General features: G+C 46.8%; 1 protein-coding gene across 2 annotated transcripts in view; it reads right to left on the reverse strand.

The window, feature by feature from the left end:
* LOC126532995 (DNA mismatch repair protein Mlh3-like) overlaps positions 1-21,204 on the reverse strand; it is a 38,766-nt gene that overhangs the window by 10,033 nt on the left and 7,529 nt on the right. Inside the window, exons 8-11 of one of the 2 annotated variants that reach the window (XM_055071683.2) lie at positions 20,478-20,728; positions 18,627-18,729; positions 13,348-13,446; positions 12,160-12,311 (exon numbers count right to left, since the gene is read on the reverse strand). In XM_055071683.2, the coding sequence (XP_054927658.1) occupies positions 12,160-12,311; positions 13,348-13,446; positions 18,627-18,729; positions 20,478-20,728 (605 nt within the window). The remainder of the gene's footprint in view (positions 1-12,159; positions 12,312-13,347; positions 13,447-18,626; positions 18,730-20,477; positions 20,729-21,204) is intronic. The other variant, XM_050180175.3, reaches the window with a different exon arrangement.

Consider the following 21,204-nt stretch of genomic DNA (forward strand, 5'->3'; position numbering starts at 1 on the left):
CACATGCATATCTGATACAATCTGCGTTCCTTCTGGTAGCTAATCAGCCCATTTTTCGTGTTTTCCATACGTGCTGCTTTTCTTCCCTTTGTCCGCATGGCGTTAATCGTTTCGATCAGCCACGTCAACCTGGATGAACCTTGTACCAATAGAGATTGCGCGCTGTAAAAACATCGCACACGTCAGGGCACTGACCACAGCTGGGTCTTTCACCGAATGTATATACTAATATATAGCGCCTGCTAGGACAGACTTCCGTTGTGACCCATAAGATTGACACCGGTGATGCTAGTCCTATCCGCCAATTAGGTTATTGTGTGTCTCACGCAGAGCACCACGTTATCCAAGTTGAAGTAGATAAGATGCTAACCAAAAGTGTCATTGAGCCTTCTTCGAGTCCTTGGGCATCGTAGGTTGTCTTGGTCAAAATGAACGATTGCAGCTGGCGATTTTGTGTCGATTACCATCAGCTGAACCAGATCACGACAAAGTATACGTACCCTCTCCGGCGGATTGACAGCGCTCTCGGCTGCCTTTGCGGATCGAAATACTTCTCTTCAATCGACCTCCGATCCGGTTATTGGCAGATTTCGGTTGATGAGCTTGACCGTGAGAATTAAGACCGCTCTGGTTACACCAGATGGCCTTTACCATGTTAAGGTTATGCCTTTCGGACTTTGTAATGCCCCAGCAACTTTCGAAAGAATGATGGACTCTCTCCTCATCTCCGCTCTACTGTTCTTGCTGAGCTACATGACGCACCCACTGCCGGACACCTTGGCACCTTCCGCACTTACAACAGAGTTCGAAATCGCTTCTTCCGGCCAGGCTTTTACCGCTCTGTGCGACGCTACGTTGCGGCTTGCGACCCCTGCCAGTGTCGAAAGAGGCCATGTGCACAACCTGCTGGCCGCTTTCATCCAATCAATGCTACCATGGAGCCTTTCTTCCATGTTGGCGTGGACCTTCTTAGCCCCTTCCCCACAACCATAAAAGGGGAACCAATGGACAGCCATTGCCACAGACTATGCGACGCGCTATGCATCTATTATTACACCTATTACACGTGCCCTGCCCACCAGCTGTGCTACAAATGTAGGATACTTCTTACTTATACTTCTTACTTCAAGACGTGATTCTTTACCATGGTGCACCAAGGCAGCTGCTGACATATCGTCCACAAACGAACTGGCTAACTGAACGACTGAATCGCACTCTTACAGAGATGTTGGCTACGTACGGTTCAGCAGACCATCAGAACTGGGACAGCAGTTTGCCCTACGTGGCATCTGCGTACAATTTGTCATGTCATGATACCACCGGTTTCTTGCCTCTCTACCTTTTGTTTCGTCGCCATCCCGCTCTGCCTTTTGACACCTTGCTACCTTCAGTGCCACGACACACCACGGAATACGGCCATGACACCATTGCTCGGGCTCGTATGGCTAGACAGATTGCCTGTGATCGACTTACAGCGGCTCAGGCATCACAAAAGACTCACTACCACAATCGCCACCAGAACCTTCAGTTCTCTGTCGGAAATCTCGTTCTTCTGTGGACTCCAAGTCGACACATCGGCCTCGCCGAAAAACTGCTGTCATGCTATACCGGCCCCTATGGGGTATTGCTACGATTCATCTGTAATGAAGAAGAAAAGCACAAGGACAAGGCCAGCCAGATCGTCTGTTCTGTGCCTGCAGCGCAATCAGTGGGCCAGCCGGATCGCCAGTGCTTAGCACGAGCGTGAGCCGTTCGGGCAACCAGCTGTTCCTGCTCTGCGTGACCTGCCTTCTCGATTACGAACAGACGCTACCAACTGAACTGTTCAATACACCCCATTACAATTGGTGGAAGGTGCGGGGTATTCAAGAACATCTACGACCCGCCGTGGTTGCTCAGTGGCTATGGTGTTAGGCTGCTGAGCACGAGGTCGCGGGATCGAATCCCGGCCATGGCGGCCGCATTTCGATGGGGGCGAAATGCGAAAACACCCGTGTACTTAGATTTAGGTGCACGTTAAAGAACCCCAGGTGGTCAAAATTTCCGGAGTCCTCCACTACGGCGTGCCTCATAATCAGAAAGTGGTTTTGGCACGTAAAAACCCATAATTTTTAAGAACATCTACACCCTGGAACTCCGGTCTCGGACTCTGCCTCTCGTCATGCCCGACTCTCCCCAGCCGACGTCGCCGCCACCCTCTGTTGCCTGCTCTGGCGCTGTCCCGCAACGCCATCCAGCGGTTTTCAGCGGTACAAATGAGCAGGACATCAATGACTGGTTGTCTACATATGAACAGGTGAGCTTGCACAATCGATGGGACGATACCGCCAAGTTAAATGCCGTCATCTTCTACCTTGCGGTAGTGGCTCACCTGTGGTTTAAAAATCATGAAATCGACTTGTACTGGTCCGCGTTCCAGGCCAGCCTCGCAGAAGTTTTCGGTCGCCCCGCTGTCCACAAGTTGCGCGCTGAGCAGTGGTTACGAGAGCGAGCGCAACAACCTGGTGAAACATTCACCTGTTATATCGAAGTGGTTCTTGACCTATGCAAACGTGTGGATGCTTCTATGCCCGAAAATGAGAAATTGAAGCACATATTGAAGGTAATTGCCGATGACATTTTCCAAATGTTGATCGCCAAGAGTCCGCGCACCGTAACAGAGCTCGTAAACTTGTGCCATAGCTACGACGAGTTGAGGAGGCAGTGCGAGTTGACCAGGCGCCCCTCCGTTGCTGACGAGGCCCTCTCTTCCATGACAGTCTTCCCTGATCGCTCCCCCCTGCTCACACAAATCCAAGCTTTTGTGCGGGAGGAAATTGCACGTCAGCTTTCTCTACTGCCCTTTGCTGAGCTACCCCAACAGCAGCCGCTACCGCCACAGCCTCCTACACAGCTCGCCCCTACGCTCCGGCGGGTTATTGAAGACCAAGTTGCTGAGGCTCTACCAATGCAGCATCAGCTGTACCCTGGCGCCGTGCCACCTACTTACGCATCTGTCGCCACGCAGCCTCATCCTCAACCACTCGTTGCGCTACATCCATGGCCGCTACCACCCGTTCATCATCCTGTTCATCGACCTGCTCCTGCGTTTATTAATCCTTGGCGCACACAAGACAACAGGCCCATATGTTATGCCTGTGGTATTCCCGGCCATGTTGCACGACTCTGCCGCCACCGCATGCTGCACTCTGATGTGTTGGTGCAGTCGCCTCCCTGCGCCGACGTGCAACCTTTTCACGATGCTTATTTTAGTCGGCAGTCGAACAGGCCACCAGCCAAGCGCCCGGTCTTTACACGTCGTTCACCTTCCCCGCGTCGCCGCTCGTTGTCCCCCATGCGTCGGCGCCCTTCACCCACGCAAGAGGAAAACTAAGCGCCGCAGTTCAGGAGGCAGGAACTGCGTTGCCATCGATCTGTACAAGTCCTCCATTGTCGCCTTCGAACGTTGTCGACCTTACGGTTAACGGCGTCCCTACCGTTGTGCTAATTGATACTGGAGCAGCCGTGTCTGTCCTAAACGAACGCCTCTCTCGCGCCTTACGAAAAGTTACGACCCCACTTTCTGGGTTTTCTCTTTGCACAGCAAGCACCCAGCCAGTTCAGCCTTCGGCAGTATGCACAGCTAGAGTGGTTATTCAGGGCGTTCTCTATATTGTGGAGTTTGTGGTTCTGCAGTCCTGCTCTCACGACGTGATACTTGGATGGGACTTTCTTTCGCGAATTAACGCCGTCATCAATTGTGCACGTGCTGAAGTCAAATATCGCCTCTGTGTGACGTGCCCCTCGTCAGCGCCCCTTCTCTTCCCGCTAAGCTAGTCCTTCGGGAAGACATCGTCATACCGCCGTACTCGTTCGCCGTTGTTCCCGTCTTCTGTGGCGCTGCCTCTGAAGGCACTGTCCTCTTCACTCCTTCAGAACTCTTCATAACCCGCAAAGGTGTTTCCCTCCCTTTCGCCACGCTTGACATTTCAGCCAAACTCAGCACCATCGTTGTCTGCAATCCGCTTCCTACAGCCCTGACGGCTATTAGCAGCGAAGCACTTGGCCATGTTCAGCCTCTTGATGACATGTTTATAACCGACGTGCCGGATGCTTTGTATGCAGAGCTCACTGACTTCTGTGCACTTTCCATTTCTGCTTCACCATCACCTGACTTATTCACACCTTTCATTGCCGATGACTTTACTTCCGAGGAGCGCTCCCAGCTTCTTCACCTGCTTGCCCAGTTCCATTCTTCTTTTGATGTCGCTCAGCCTACTCTGGGTCGCACGTCAACCGTCAGCCACCACATCAACACTGGCTCCAACGCGCCATTGCGGCAGCGCCCGTACCGCATATCCACCAAGGAACGTCAGGTGATCAGTGAGCACGTGGACGACATGCTTCAGCGCGGCATCATTCGACCTTCCAATAGCCCATGGGCATCACCGGTGGTTCTCGTCACAAAAAAAAGATTTCGGTTCTGCGTCGATTATTGCCGTCTTAATAAGATAACACGAAAAGACGTCTACCCTCTACCGCACATTGACGACGCTCTGGACAGCTTGCAAGGTGCTGAATTTCTTTCTTCGTTGGATTTACGCTCGGGCTACTGGCAGGTCCCAAGGTCAGCAGTTGATTGCCCTAAAACTGCATTCATTACTCCAGATGGTTTATACGAATTTAATGTGATGCCATTTGGCCTATGCAATGTGCCTGCTACGTTTGAACAAATGATGGACACTATCTTGCGCGGTTTAAAATGGAGCACGTGTTTATGCTACCTCGACGACATCGTTGTGTTCGCCCCTGATTTCAGCACGCATCTTCGCCTTAGGCAAGTGTTGACGTCCTTGACCAACGCAGGCCTGCAACTGAAGCTGAAAAAGTGCCAGTTCGCCGCGTGCAAGCTCATGATTCTAGGTCGCGTCGACCCATCATTTTGATTCTAGGTGCCCCGACCCATCAAAACTTTGTGCTGTGGCAGAGTTTCCTAAACCTAAGACACTCAAAGAACTCTGCGCCTTCATCTGCCTCTGTTCTTACTTCAGACACTTTGTTCGCATATTTGCCTCAATTATATCACCTCTGACACAACTCTTAAGTGGCGCCAACGACCTATCCTCCTTAGAGTCACTGGAAAAAATTTCAGAGTACCGCATTCGTTTTCCCCGCGCCGCCGAAGCGTTCATTGGCCCAACCGTACCACGTGACTTTGGGGTGCCATATACCTTCCAAGCGCCGGGCTTTATAGCGCAGGCAGCGCAGGTTCCCTACGTTTTTTTCTTTCTTTTTTTTTATGTTCCGATTGTCGCGCTCGCGTTTGACTGCAAGGAAATCACGCCTGGCTGCTGCGCCTTCGGGTGCAGCAACCGAACTGAGTCTGGAAAGACTTTTCCCTAGATTCCGACCGGGCAAAATGACCGAGAGCGTCATTCTGCGTGGTTACACAGAATCAGCCGGGAGAGCTTCAAGCCTACAAAAACGCGCATGTGCGAGGTATAAGTACCCCTTGCTTGTGCTTTTGGGCACTGTTTTATAAGATATTTAAGCGAAGTGCAGGCGGTTTAGCCATGCTACGAAAATAGGAGTTCATTGCAGGGATCGTCCGCGTCTTGCACGCTTGACGCGGGTACACGTGTACGCGTTTGTTGCTCAACACACGCGGTTATTCCGTGCTCGTGGCACGCGAAGGCACACTTGTCGCGCGAGAATTCCGCATCCTAACGTGCACCAGGTACTCGCATGATTTCTCCGCGCACGTGAGCGCGCTCTCGCCTCGATCGAGTCACTCGACCCATATGGCACTTGTTTTTCGCAGATCGTGACGATCGCAGTCAATAAAAACATGGTCAATGCGAGGCCCATGATACTTCCTTTTTTCCACTTATCCTTTGCTCATTTATACATACGCATATCGAGCTTGAAACCAATGGCCAGGAGATATTCACAACACATGCTTTAAATTTTGAGCTTGTAAGCCGAGCAAATGCAATGAACTGAAGTCAGCATACATATTATGTTTTATGTTGAAATGCTACGGTGCATACCCAAATAATGTTGTGCTTGATGCATAACAAGAAATACAAGACAACAGAACACCCAATAGCTTTAGTTTGACTCTGTCACTATGCACGTTACATAAACCGCTCTAAAAGCACAAGAATTTTATACATCGCCTATGTAACTTTAAAAAAAAAAAGTACTGCGTCACCAGCGGGCGTTCTTGCATTTTTTTTTTTTTTACACAGGCAGCAAATCTTGGCAGTCTAAGAAAACAGTCATAAATAAGTTGAGAAGAGTAGCCGCTCATGCACGCACTAGACAGCCGCGTTCATAAATCGCAATGTAGCAAACTCTCGCCCATTATCAGTGTACAGAAGTACACATACGTAGCTGTAATCACGCAAATGTCTCATATTGGCCTTCCACAAGATTTAGTGCGCAAAATGGTCGTCGAAGTTGGTTTTTACGCCTGCTGCGCACAGATCGTCTTCCGCGATCACGGCCAAACACCGGTGCGCACACGGAAGTCGCAGTGTGTCGCGCCTATACGGCGGACGAAGTCGCCCGGCAGAATCGAGAACGCGCGGTATCCGTTTACAAACTAAATTAAACGTATCCGATTTAGCTTGTGAAATTACACAATGAACGTACGTGCCTGTGACACTGCCAGGTGTTAGTTTCGTTCTACTTGGAAACATTCAATAGAAGCCGATGGGGCGGTCCATGTTCATGCCCAAAAGCACAAGCTTGCCTCATTCCGGCTCGAAGTGACGAAATGTTTCCTTCGTAGCCCACTCCGCGGAAGGGGAGAAAAACGCGTGCATAAGCTCCCGATAGCAGCGCTAAGCTGCTGCCCACAATCGTAGCACAGTTCCAGCAGTAAACACGATAGGCGTGCAAAACAACCACCTGCTGCATTACTTCGCACAAAATAACATTTTATTTTAGTTCTTAGCAACCATTATATCCGGGCACAAAGTATTTGTACTTCAGTAAACACTCAATCCGATGTGTCACCGAATATAAAGCTCTTCCAACACGGCGGCCTTCGCGCGACGCAGTCGGCTTGGAGGGTACGTATATGGCGGTGGCCGCTCAGTGTTGCCAGTCAAATCCCGACCTTTGTGGTACTCTGAAATTTTTTCCAGTGACTCTAATCCTCCTGGTCTCCTGCATGCGACACCGCGTTCGTGACCTTACGCCGTCTCCTGACGTCTCCGCCTATACTGCGACACTACTACCCCACCGCCCCAACTGAAGTGCATACCAATGCCAGTGGTATTGGCCTTGGCGCTGTCCTTGCGCAGCGCAAGCCTGGCTACTCCGAGTACACCGTTGCTTACGCCAGTCAAGCGCTGACCAAAGCGGAACGCAATTACACCGTCACAGAAAAAGAATTCTTGGCCATCGTTTGGGCACTCGGGAAGTTTCGCCCTTATTTATATGGCAGGCCTTTCCATGTCGTTACTGACCATCATGCCCTTTGTTGGTTATGCTCTTTAAAAGACCCGTCGGACGCCTTGCCCGCTGGGCTCTGCGCATTCAAGAATACGACATACACGTCATCTACGACTCAGGTCGCAAGCACGCTGACGCTCTGTCCCGCTCTCCGCTGCCAGCCGACATGGCCTCCCTCTCAAGACACCATTGAGGCGGTATCCTCGGTCGACATCGACAACTGCGCATCAGAACAGCACAAGGATCCTTGGGTGGCCTCTCTTCTGGACCTCCTTTATGGCTCGCCTGCATCTCCCGCTCCCTGTGTCGCCAGGCTGCCCATTTTGCTGTCCGGGATAACCTCTTGTATCGACGCAACTACCAGCGCAATGGTTGCAAGTGGCTCCTGGTTATCCCTAAGACTTTGCGTTCCGACATGTGCGCGTCTTTCCATACTGACCCACAATGTGCACACGCAGCCGTTTTGAAGACGTATGAGCGCCTGCGGCAACGTTACTACTGGCGAGGAATGTTTACTTTTGTCCAAAAGTTCGTCCGCTCGTGCCCGCAATGCCTACGCCGCAAATCTCCACCTCATCTGGCCCACGGTTTATTACAGCCGCTTCCGTGCCCTGCTCGTGCCTTCGACCATGTGGGAATTGACCTGTATGTGCCGCTACCGCTAACACCCGCTGGCAAACGAGGGATTATTGTCACAGTTGATCACCTTACACGCTATGCTGAAACTGCTGCTCTACCTGCAGCGACCGCCAGTGACGTTGCATCCTTTCTGCTCCATCGCTTCATTCTTCATCATGGCCCACCTCGGGAGCTGCTGAGTGACAGAGGCCGTGTGTTTTTGTCGCAGGTGGTTGAAGCTCTGCTTGCTCAATGCCGCATAGTTCACCGGACCACCACGGCGTACCATCCACAAACTAATGGGCTTACAGAGCGTTTCAATAGCCCCCTTGGTGATATGGTCGCCATGTACGTTTCATCGGAGCGTACAAACTGGGACATCATCCTCCCATTTGTCACGTACGCATATAATACGGCTACACAAAGTACTACAGGATTTTCTCCATACTTTCTTCTCTACGGTCGCGATCCTTCCCATACCATCGATGCGGTTTGGCCTTATACACCAGACACGTCAGAGTGTGCTCCCATTTCAGCAGTCACCCAATACGCCAAGGATTGCAGTCAATTAGCCCGTATGTTCACCTCCGCCGACCAACAACGACAAAAAGCCAATCGTGATGGCGACGCTACGAATCCGAACTTCGCTCCCGGCACACTTGTCTTATTGTCCGTGCCTTCCACCACGCCTGGACTTTCAACAAAACTTCTCTCGCAGTATGATGGACCATACCATATCGTCGAATGCACCTCTCCGGTCAACTATGTCACAGAGCTGCTTACACCGACATCGAACAAGCGCCGCCGTGGATGGGATGTTGTTCACGTTCACCACCTGAAACAATTCTATGACCCGCTCGTCTCCACGTTGTAAGTCGCCAGGATGGCTCTGCTTTTGCACCGGGGGTAATTGTAATGAAGAAGAAGAGCACAAGGACAAGGCCAGCCAGATCGTCTGTTCCGTGCCTGCAGTGCAACCAGTGGGCCAGCCGGATCTCCAGTGCTTAGCATGAGCGTGAGCCGTTCGGGCAACCAGCTGTTCCTGCTCTGTGTGACCTGCCTTCTCGATTACGAACAGACGCTACCAACTTAACTGTTTAGTAAACCCCATTACACATCATCATCATCATCAGCCTATATTATGTCCACTGCAGGACGAAGGCCTCTCCCTGCGATCTCAAAGTGCCCCTGTCCTGTGCCAACCGATTCCAACTAGCACCCGCAAATTTCCTAATTTCGTCGCACCACCTAGTATTCTGCCATCCTCTACTGCGCTTCCCTACTCTTGGTCCCCATTCTGTCACCCTAATGGTCCAACGGTTATCAAACCTGCACATTACATGACCTGCCCAGCGCCATTTTTTTCTCTTAATGTCTATTAGAATATTGTCTATACCCATTTGCTCTGATCTAAACCGCTCTCTTTTTGTCTCTTAAAGTTATGCCTAGCATTTCTTGTTCCATCACTTTTTGTGCGGTCCTTTACTTGTTCTCAAGCTTCTTTGTCAGTCTCCAAGTCCCTGCCCCATGTGTCAGCACCCGTAAAATGCACTGATTGTATACTTTCCTTTTCAATGATAACGGTAAGCTCCCAGTCAGGAGCTCATGATGTCTGCCGTATGCGATCCAACCCATTTTTATTCTTCTGCGAATTTTCTTCTCATGGTTAGGGTTCCCTGCGATTAGTTGACCTAGGTAAGCATACTCCTTCACAGACTCTAGAGGCTGACTTGCGATCTTGAACTCTTGTTCCTTTGCCCGGCTATTCATCATTATCTTTGTCATCTGAATATCAATCTTCAACTCCACTCTTACACTCTCTCTGTTAAAGTCTTCAATCATTTGTTGTAACTCATCCGCAGTGTTGCTAAATAGAACAATGTCATTGGCAAACCGAAGGTTGCTGAGGTATTCACCGGCGATCCTTACTCCTAAGCCTTCCCACTTTAATAGCTTGAATACTTCTTCCAAGCATGCAGTGAATAGCAATGGAGAGATTGTGTCTCCTTGTCTGACCCCTTTCTTTATAGGTATGTTCCTACTTTTCTTGTGTAGAATTAAGGTGGCTGTGGAATCTCTGTAGATATTTTCCAGGGTATTCACGTAAGCGGTCTGTACTCCTTTAATGCTACGATTAGGTAATTTAAATTAAAAATCGCCCCTATTGTAGATACAACATCCTCGTCCCAGCTCCAAACTGACGTCATCCACATTTCTTTAAAGTTGTACTGCTCATCTAGTTCGCTATCATTTTAACAAGCACCGGGACAGCGCTCCAGCCGCCGGGGGTTATGTTACGGTGCATTTGGACAGGACTGTGCCCACAAGAGGGTGACGAAGAGGAAGTGGTAGACTGTCTCCTGGAGCTGTGACCTTTGTACCAGACTGCGCGATTACCACTAACTCTTCCCCATGTAAATAGTCGTACATACATTTGTGCATCGGGCTTCCTATTCGTAACAATATGTTTTTTAGACGGGGCCACTGCACGACTTGCTTGCGAGGCATGGTTGACCAGATACTGTAGCAATGTGCCCTTCTGTCGGGACGACTGCAAAATGATTGAGTCGCATGGCGAAAGTAGGTCACTGGCGGAGAGAGAAGGGCATCTATGCTGGGAGTAGGAACACCCATCTGTCATAGAATTTGAATTTCCCATTGAGCACCAGGAGATAAAACCTTTCCTTTCTTGGAATTGCATTGCCCCACCAAAAGATAGTTGCTGCTCTCAGAGGACCGACGGGCGTGCACCACTGATATTTTATCTGGTCGATCGCACCGCCCGAGTGTCCTCACCTAAAAAGTATATATCTTACACTATGGTCATGATGCATGATGTATCTACTTCCTGGGGAACGAAACTGAATTTGGCTCGTAGGAAAGCTATAGTCAAAATTATTGAGCAGGGTCTCAAACTTGCCAGTAATTTTTCTAGGGTTTCGGGATTCAGGACTTTCATTTAATGCAAAAAATAAAATGTTGAAAATATGATGTGGGTACTCCAACTTCACAGCGCTTGCCTCTCCACTTTGTTTTCGCCAGTCGCTGCTGCATATTGCCCCAAGTTGGGTCTGAGACCACCATATCACTCTTGATAGTACCAAAATGCATTATTGACCCTGTGTTCCATGGCAGCTACTCACCATCTACTGTGACTGTGTCTAGTGTGAGCTTAGGGTACTGAATATCGGGACAGAGCAGCCTGACTACTTGTTTAAAACTTCTTTCTGGGCGAGTTCGTGCATACTTGACATAAAAATTGTTACAGCGCAAACACATGCAACCACAAAGTATGAATTGTGGATTGGAGCCTGGTGTCTCAGCCCATGAGCCGATTGCAACGAACAAGAAATTGGCCATGAAAGCAAGAAATTAAGAGGACCGAGACCGCTGCCTTCTTGAGGGTGTAGACTGTCTGCGGAAGTGCTCAACAAACGTTCTTGACGCGCAGAATCATAGAAATGTGTTAAATGGTGTGGTTTCTTTGTTTAAAAGAAATAACCTTATGCTTGTTCAGGCAGACAAAGAGCAGCGCTTGTGTCCCGTCCTTCATACTTTGTGGTTGCATGTGTTTGCGCTGTAACAATTTTTATGTAAAAAAAAAACTCTAATATGCCACGTGGCAACTCATGCATTCAAAAAATGACAAGGTCTAGCTGTGTTGTGACAGTGGCATCTAGCATGGGAATCAAGTGAGCTCTTTAAAGAGATACATCCTCATGGCACATGTTAAGGCCAGGCTAAGTAAGTCGCAAACCATGTGTAAAGAAAAATAGAAGAGAATGTTGGTATGGGATTAACTACATGTGTGTTGGAATATTTCTGCATTTGACTGCATGGTTTATTGCTCCTCTTTTGTTACCATGGTCAAGGTACCATTCACTTCACTATTTTAACTCTCTTAGCTGATTGTCACAATTGTGTGATATAACAGCTGCTGAGATTTCAAACTATCATTTATTTCACCTCTACTGTACTTGCACACTGTTCATACCGATCTGTACACAAAGTGAACATCGGCTAGCATGGTAGCTGACGAGTGTGCAGACAAACTATGTTGGCATGAAAAAAGAAAAAAGGTTGCAAGAGAGAGCAAACCTTCTCCTCAGATGGCAAGAATCGCAGATCCACAATTGGCGTAAGAGACGGTCTCCCGTGGGCACACTGGAAAGGCAGCGTGCACTTTGACAGGGCTCTCAAAATCTTGGCGCACTCTGACTTTTCCAGCACAGTTCCAAACCTGATGGCACCTGCAGATAAAAACCAGCTCAGCTTTCATTCTGAAGGTCATTTTTACAGGCAACAGCTAGCATGTGACTTTCCATCTTAAGCTGTCAATAAAGTCTGCTTAAATGGACATTTAAGCCAAATATAAAGCTATGCTGGAGTTGTAGACAGTACCTCCAAGGAGTCTGAAGTGCCATTTTCACAGAGAACAGGGCCTTTGTAAGTAGGAAAGTGATACGAATGCACACTAGGATTGACACTGCCACTGTGAAAATACCACACAAGCTCCATGATGTATAATGACATGCTTCAGAGCATGATGCCCTGAACATGCGTCAGCACTGTTGTTGCATTCACTACAGGTCTGCTGGCGTAGATTTTCTTTGTAGGAGGGCCAATAGATGTGGCCAAGGCTCCAAAATTCCTTTTCAAAGACTGTTGCCTTTACTACACCCGTTTGATCGTGAGCATGCAATATTGTTATAATGTCCTGTTTATATATGTAGAGTAACCAACAAATGTTAATAAGAATGTGAACTCCATTGCATTTTAACATGAAAGAAAAAGCAGTTTGATAAATATCACTGAATTTTCCAAACACAGAACTTGCCAAATTCACTTTGCAGAGCTCTATCTTTACTGACGTTTCTAATGGCCTCCCTATTTTTTCCTATCTCTACCTTATTTTCTGTCCTAATTAAAACGTACACCTGTAGACTGTACATTTGCTTATGCCTGTAAATTTTTTTTACTAATACTCTTATACTAATACTTTTGCACTAATACTCTTATACTAGTACTTTTGCACTAATACTCTTATAAGATATGATAGAATTTGCGGAACTGTCAAAATTGATCAACAAGGCGAAAATAAGTGATATTAGAAACTATAATGTGAGAAAGACTGAAGAAGCCGTAAGAAATGGACACAGCCTGAAACCAGTGAGAAAGAAACTTGGCATAGGACAAACCAAGATGTATGCACTGAAAGATAAGCAGGGTAATATCATCAGCAATGTCGAAGATATAGTAAAAGAAGCGGAAGAATTCTATACTGACCTGTACAATACCCAGAGGAATCAGGAATACCTCCATTAGAAACGGTACTGAACAGGATACAGAAACTCCTCCAATAACTAGCGATGTGCTCAGAAGGGCCTTGAAAGACATGAAACAAGGAAGAGTGGCAGGAGATGATAGAATAACAGTCGATTTAATCAAAGATGCAGGAGACATAATGCTTGGAAAACTGGCAGCTCTTTATACGAAGTGTCTGTCGACTGTTATAGGTCCCAGAAAACTGGAAGAATGCAAACATACTAATACACAGAAAGGGATACGTTAAAGAATAAAAAAATTATAGGCCCATTATTAGCTTACTCCCAGTATTATATGAAATAGTTACCAAAATAATCTCCAATAGAATAAGGGCAATACTGGACTTTAGTAAACCAAGGGAACAGGCTCGCTTCAGGAAGGGATACTGTACAATGGATCACATCCATGTCATTAACCAGGTTATCAAGAAATCCGCAGAGTACAATAAGCCTCTCTATATGGCTTTCATAGATTACATAAAAGGCATTTGACTCAGTAGAGATACCAGCAGTCATAGAGGCATTACGTAATCAAGGAGCACAGAACACTTATGTAAATACCTAGGGAAATATCTACAGAGGTTCTACAGATACCTTAATTCTACACAAGAAAAGCAGGAAGGTACCTATAAAGAAAGGGGTCAGACAGGGAGACACAATCTCTCCACTGCTATTCACTGCATGCTTGGAAGAAGTATTCAAGCTATTAAACTGGGAAGGTTTAGGAGTAAGGATCGCCGGTGAATACCTCAGCAACCTTCAGTTTGCTGATGACACTGTTCTATTTAGCAACACTGCGGACGAGTCACAACAAATGATTGAGGACCTCAACAGGGAGAGTGTAAGAGTGGGGTTGAAGATTAATATTCAGAAGACAAAGATAACGATGAATAGCCGGGCAAAGGAGCAAGAGTTCAGGATCACCAGTCAGCCTATAGAATCTGTGAAGGAGTATGTTTACCTAGGTCAATTAATCACAGGGAAGCCTGATCATGAGAAGGAAATTCATAGAAGAATAAAAATGGGTTGGGTCGTATACGGCAGACATTGTCAGCTACTGACTGGAAGCTTACCATTATCATTAAAAAGGAAGGTGTACAATCAGTGCATTTTACCATGTTGACATATGGGGCAGAGACTTGGAGACTGACAAAGAAGCTTGAGAACAAGTTAAGGACCGTGCAAGGAGCGATGGAACGAAGATTGCTAGGTATAACACTAAGAGACGGAAAGAGAGCGCTTTGGATCTGAGAGCAAACAGGTGTAGACGATATTCTAATTGACATCAAGAGAAAAAAAACGGAGCTGGGCAGGTTATGTAATGCGCCGGTTAGATAACCGTTGGACCATTAGGGTTACAGAATGGGTACCAAAAGAAGGGAAACGCAGTCGAGGATGGCAGAAGACTAGGTGGAGCAAGGAAATTAGGAAATTCGCTGGTGCTAGTTGGAATTGGCTGGCGCAGGACAGGGGAAATTGCAGATCGCAGGGAGAGGCCTTCGTCCTGCAGTGGACATAAAACAGGCTGATGATGATTATTATTATTATTACTCCTAACATCTCTTGCTTATCTTGACTGCTGACCAGTGATTGCTTGAGCAGAAACAGCGGAAAATAACAGGATGTGAGAAAGGGAAAGACAGCAGCACTGACTAACAAGCAAATGTTTATTCTTTCAAGCAGCATATGTAGGTACCACTTTGCAAGAAAAATCAGAAAACATGTGAAGAGAGAATGTGTGGAAGTGATGACCATCGCCGAGTGTCTATTAGCTGATTTCGAAAGCAAGAATCTGGGAGCCGCTCAGCCTTAGAACTGCTCGTAGCAAAGGGTTCCTGTAATTCCGTATGTGCACAAGATATCTCACAATCTGGAGGTCATTAACAGGGCAGTTGTCAGGCTAGTGCCACAAAGTGAAATAGACAGGAATGCCAACTCCACTGTCACGCAATGCATTTGCTCAGGAGAAATAGTGAAACGCGAACGCCAGGCGCCTGGTAATTCACTTCTGTGCTCGCTCCACTGACTCCACTTCCTGGCATTTGCACATGCTTTCTCCTCTCCTTCCAAGCCTGGCCAACTACTCTCCTTGCGTTGCGCCGTCTGCTGAGACTCATCGAAACCATTCCACAGGTTACTTCCATATGTGCATGGGCTATAATGGTGGAAAACTGTGGCGGTGGCAGCGCGCGTCTAGCTTGTCATCTGCTAGAATCTCGGACCTTCGGCCGTCTCGATTTGATATCGATCAAACATGAAACTGTGTGCACACAAATAAAAGGAAACGGGAATGAACACATGCCCCTACTTTTTCCTGCACGTATGCAAAGCATTTTTATATGTCCCTAGAGAAAGCAGACAAAAAATATTGTCGTACGAAAAGGCACAGCAAAAGTACACATTTTTCATGTCCGAACATCTGTGCGGAAATGAAGGCTATGTGCTTTGTGCTTTTCGTGTTCAGTGCTTTGCTTGCTATGCGTGCAGTATGTTTAATCATGCCCGGCAGAACAAGGTGTGCTGATACTCATGCTTGAAGAAGGTGGAACAAAAGAATAGTAACTGATGCCCCGCTATAAATCTGGATATGGTAAAGGACGGGAAAGTTTTCTCTCTTCACAGCACCATCTGATTCGCAGCTGCTGCAGCAGTGGCACCAGAATATTCTTGGAAGTATGCGACCGCCTAAAGCAAAAGATGAAATATGTGCGTGACATTTCAAGCAGTGGCTTATTTCGGATAAGTAGTGAAGCAAACCATAAGGAGAACGTCCTACTGGATAAAAAAAAAGGTCCTCTGGTGCACTTCGAGAGGGAGCAGTTTCTACTACTTTCGAGGGAAGCCAGGCGCAACTCACTGGTGCTCAATGCTGCTACAAGACGTCAATGCGGAAAGGCGGAAGGACAGCAATTTGTCTACAACTGCACACACTGCAGGTGCATTCCCTTATTCAGGCACGTGCCGTAACGGTAATTCTCAGCCTTGGCTTCAAGAAGATAATTTCCCGCAATTCACAGCCAGGAGTCTACAGGAGTCTGTTCAATGAAAAAAATGGTTAGAACATGCCTTGCAATGACAATTTTGCTGAAGGAAGTAGCATCAAGCAGCTCCACAGCACGAAATGAGGACAGCACAAACACTTCAAGCACAAGTCAAAATTCAGTTTTGCAAGAGCAATTACTGCATCCAGAAAGAGTCAAGCTTCCGCATTCACGGAGCCGCCACATGGTACGAAGGAAACTGGGCAACACAAAAAGTGTCGCAAGAAAAGAGGCAAGTAAAGCAGCTGTCTACTTGAATGACGCTCAGAAAAAAACAGTAATAAAAGGCACCCTTGCCCTAAAAGCTTGTTTTCACTGTCTTCTGACATAGCTTGAGACCATACAGATGGCCGTTGTATCTGCCCCTCCCCTATTTTCTAGTCTCCTTTTTCTTGCATAGTCTTCGTATTTCATTTCTTTTCTATTATATGTTCCTGTGCACAGCACAATGCCATGTAGCCTCCCTTAATAAAGGCACGACATGGGACCTGTAAGGTATAATACCAGTAAATGAATTAAAATGAAATGAAGACATGTTTAGTCTGCTAATGCCTCTCTGCAAACTGCAATATGTATGTATGCGCACTACTGGTGTCAGTGCATGCACCGGCAGATGACACAACGAATGTGCAAGGAGGTGCGGGAACATGGCCAAGCACGGCCTAGCGCCATTGCTATAGCAACAGCTACGCACGCACCCCGTCGGTTGATTGGACCAGCCTCCCTCTCCACATTTTTTTCTCATGTGTAGCACTGTCTGGTGAATGCACTGTGAACCGGCAACCAGCATTTCAGGATCTGTGCCTTCCAGACGAGTGGAGTTGGCACTCCTATCTGTCTTGCTCCATCGTTGCTGCTCACTGCCCCAAATAAGCTTGGTAGTCTGTGCCTAAAGATTAATCACTAGACTGACAATGAAAAAGGTTACCAAATAAAGCATACAGAGCAGTTTGTTAAGTGCTCTTGTAATTTTGTTTACCAGATTCCTGTTCCTTGCAGACATTTTTATGTCGGACAAACTGGGTTTCGTGTGAACGACTGCATGCGCAAACACTCAAATAAGGTGAGTAAGCGAGGAAGAGATAGCTACCTGTCATTGCATTGCATTGAATGTGGTTGTGAGCTACTTTTTAAAGGTTGTGCCATACTGTAATACTATCATGATGAGCGCACACGACTAATCTCTGAAGGCTTCCACACCCAGAAGAGTGGCGATGCTTGTGTAAGCTTTCCGTCAATTGCACTTTTCCAAAGGAAATTTCATTCTTATCAGAGTGATTACATCCTTTTTATTTCCACGCGAGCTCCCGTCACATGTTTTCTGGTTTTTCTCGCACAGTAGCATGCCTATATAAGCTGCTTGAAAGAATAAACATTTGGTTCTTAGTTAGCACTGTTGTCTGTCCCTTTCTCACGTCCTTTTATTTTGTGCTGTTTCCTCTCAAGTCATAAACCAACCAGCCCAAATGCATATGCTTCTGCAGTTAATGCTCCCATCAGATTTCAACCTCAGCACTTCTGGAAGGTGGATGTTTCTTATAGCTCTGGCTAGGTGCATTCTTGGCATGCCATTACAATGTGCAGATTAGTCTCACCCCCCCCCCCTTTTTTTTCTGCTGCACAGCAGGCACATGCTTCATTATGTTGTGAATATCTGCCCCTGTTTGTTTTTGACCTCAGGCAGCCAGCTTGGGCCTCAAATAACAAGGTACTTTGTGTTATTGTGCAAATATTCTCTCCCAATTTCTTGCTTGACATCTTTGTAAATCTGCATGAACCTTTTTGTTCCCATCTTTTATGATATACTATTGCAATACTATACTATTTTACAAAGTGCGGTTGCCTCCCTAAGCAGGCCTCTAAACACATATGGCTCTCGTTTGCAGGTTTGACTCATGGGGTTTAGTGTCCTGAAACAACATTGAGGCCATGAGAGACACCGTGCCTCCAGATGAAATTGTGGCCACTTCGGGTTCTTTAATGTGCACCTAAATCTAAGTACTACATGAGCATTTTTTCATTTCACCGCCATTGAAATATGGTTGCCATGACCGGGAATCAAACCTGCAATGTCGTACTCGGCACCAGAATGCCGTGGCTGGTCTTCGTCACTCTGTGTTGCTTTTAGGTGAATGACATCAGCTTTCACTCAATGCCCTTGCGATGTACTGTTGCCCAGTGCAGTGGCTATGTATCCTACCGTGGCATGCCTGGGAGCTGAGCACATCCATCAGGAATTTTGGCAAGGCAATGGCACTGTGCCTTGTGCCCAACAGCACTTCTGTGTGGTCTCTGAGGAGCTCCTGCAAATGGAAGACAAATATTAAATGAAGTAGCATGAGAACGTTCAAGTTCAGTATGGGAGAGAAAAATTATGCCAAGAGCACCTGGTACCTCCAGCGATACCTATGGTTCATAAAGGTTTAGAATGAAGTTAAGATGGCCAATATTTGCAGCATTTATGACATTTGTAGCTGCTAACTGTCTTTCACCATGACTGACATCCAATATTTGTTATTATTATTGGCATCTGCATAATATATTAATGCCTGTCATACAAATGTTAGGTATCTGCCAAATATAGCATGTACAGAAATAATAAAATAAACACCCATAAAACCAGCAAACCATCACACGACATGGTGATAGGCCAATGTAAATCAAACAAGGTTTCTCTGATTTTTGTTCCATCTGTAAATTAAAATGCTGCCTACACAGTCGTCATGTTCATCACTTCTAGTTTCACTGCTGATTATATTACAATCGACTTCTGCTAATTCGAACCTGACGGGACCAACGAAATTGATAGAATCAACCGGCGGGTCGAATTAAACAAGTTTCAAAAAAATGTCAAACCACGCAGATTCATTTTGCAGTATTTGCCCGATGCCAGCGCACCCCAGAATGAAATGCGCGCCCACTTTCTGTGTGACGAAAGTAGTAAACTAACGCAGAAATTACATTAAAGCTCCTAAACAAAGTAGAAATCTGACGCGCACCCTATTTTTTATCAAGAAAAATTGTTGCACAATGGCGGCCGGTTAAGTCGACGTCGCCACACGATATTTTAATGTCAGTTTCGCCGCAGTACACACATGTTTTGCGACAAAGCATACGAACGTTGTAAAGGTGGTTTTGCGTCTGTCCACAGTGCATGTAATTTTCGACCCAATTTTCATTTTTAATGTGCGCATTAGAATCGGGTAAATACTGTAACGACACATTGTGATCTACGATTATTGCTTGAGCATGTTCCTAGGGCGGGCCGAAAATGGGCGTTCTCGAAGAGAGATGACATGTGCTCAACTTGCTGTCCCTTAAGCTCCACCGAGACAGACGCTGCCACTAAAGGGGTCGCTATCGGAGTCACCGTAGGGATTAGGCGCATGCGTGCTGACTGATAAAGTTCGAATTATCTGGCGAAGGCCAATTTTAAGATCGAAATAACGAAAATTTGGGACCATAGAAATGCATTGGCGCCGGCCGGGATCGAATGAACCAAAAATCGAATTAACGGACGTCTACCGTATTGATTAAAGCAGCAGCACAAGTAGGACAGTGGACACACTAATGCAAAACTGATTCCACGAGTGCTGTGGCACACCGCGTTCATGTAGTCGGTTGTAGCTGCTTTAGTATGTTGAACCAATTAGCTCCTCAACTCCTGCTGAATAGGTGCCAGGTACTAACTCCATACAACGGAGTGGCTGTCGCTTGACTTTTCCTATGATGGCAGAAGAGGTGGCTCCTTCCGTAACGGTGGCAACATCAATGGTTGTCCTTACCAGGCGCCCTCAAAAAAGTGTGATGGGGATCAAGAGTAGGTAAAAAATAAGGGAAAATATATTTATAGAATATATACATGGAGAAGCTACAGCCACATTAGCAAACCAACAGTAACATGGGCGCTTCTTCAATCCTTGCTTTGCTCGGCACTTTCTTCAATGTGCAGGAGTGGCTTGTAACAACACTCGTCTCGTGTGTTTTCTGCCCACTTTCTTTCAGACAAGGCCGTCAAATTCTGGCTGACTGCAAAAGCAATTGTAACTACCTCCATACGAGATGCAAGGGTCGATGGCCGGCCAGCTCGCTGCTCACTTTCATCTCTTTCTAGGAGACACGCAGGAAGACGATTGAATGACAAGCTGGAGTTCTGGACAGTGTAGTGGATGCCAAGCTTGCGCATTTCTCTCTCGCAAATCACCGCCCGTCGAAGGGTGTCGGGTTCCAAGGTAATGGTCAGGTCCATGTTCAATGCTGAGGACCGAACGCATCGTGCCTGTCCTCTTGCCTCGTATTGATCTGCAACAGTCAAAGGATGAGCCAGTGCCTACAGGTCTAAAAATACTTGCAGGTCCTCATGCTTCACTTGTGTGTTTTATTGCGATAGCGATATGAGGCTCTATCATTCAATTATTAGTATCGCAACAGAAGTGAAAGTTGTGTAACTTTTCTAATTATTGGAGTTAGCTGGGGTATATACGTATTATGTTTTCCAGAAATAGACTGAGTTACGAGTCGGCACTTGTCTATGCCCTTAGTATTTTGTGTGCACAGTGGTTTATCAATTATTAGTATTTATTGACAATTGCCATGACTTATTCTCATAACATCATAGTTATCTAGAAGTTGTTTGCAAAATAAAATTATGACCTTATGATCTACTGCTGCTGTCTACGATAATGTGACTAGGTGGGCTAGTTCACCACAAAAGTTTATGGGACACAAGATTTGCGAAAAACCTGGATTGTCGCGAAGCCTGGGACATAGCCTCGAAT

This window comes from Dermacentor andersoni, chromosome 7, assembly GCF_023375885.2.
Source record: "Dermacentor andersoni chromosome 7, qqDerAnde1_hic_scaffold, whole genome shotgun sequence".
NCBI classification, from domain to species: domain Eukaryota; kingdom Metazoa; phylum Arthropoda; class Arachnida; order Ixodida; family Ixodidae; genus Dermacentor; species Dermacentor andersoni.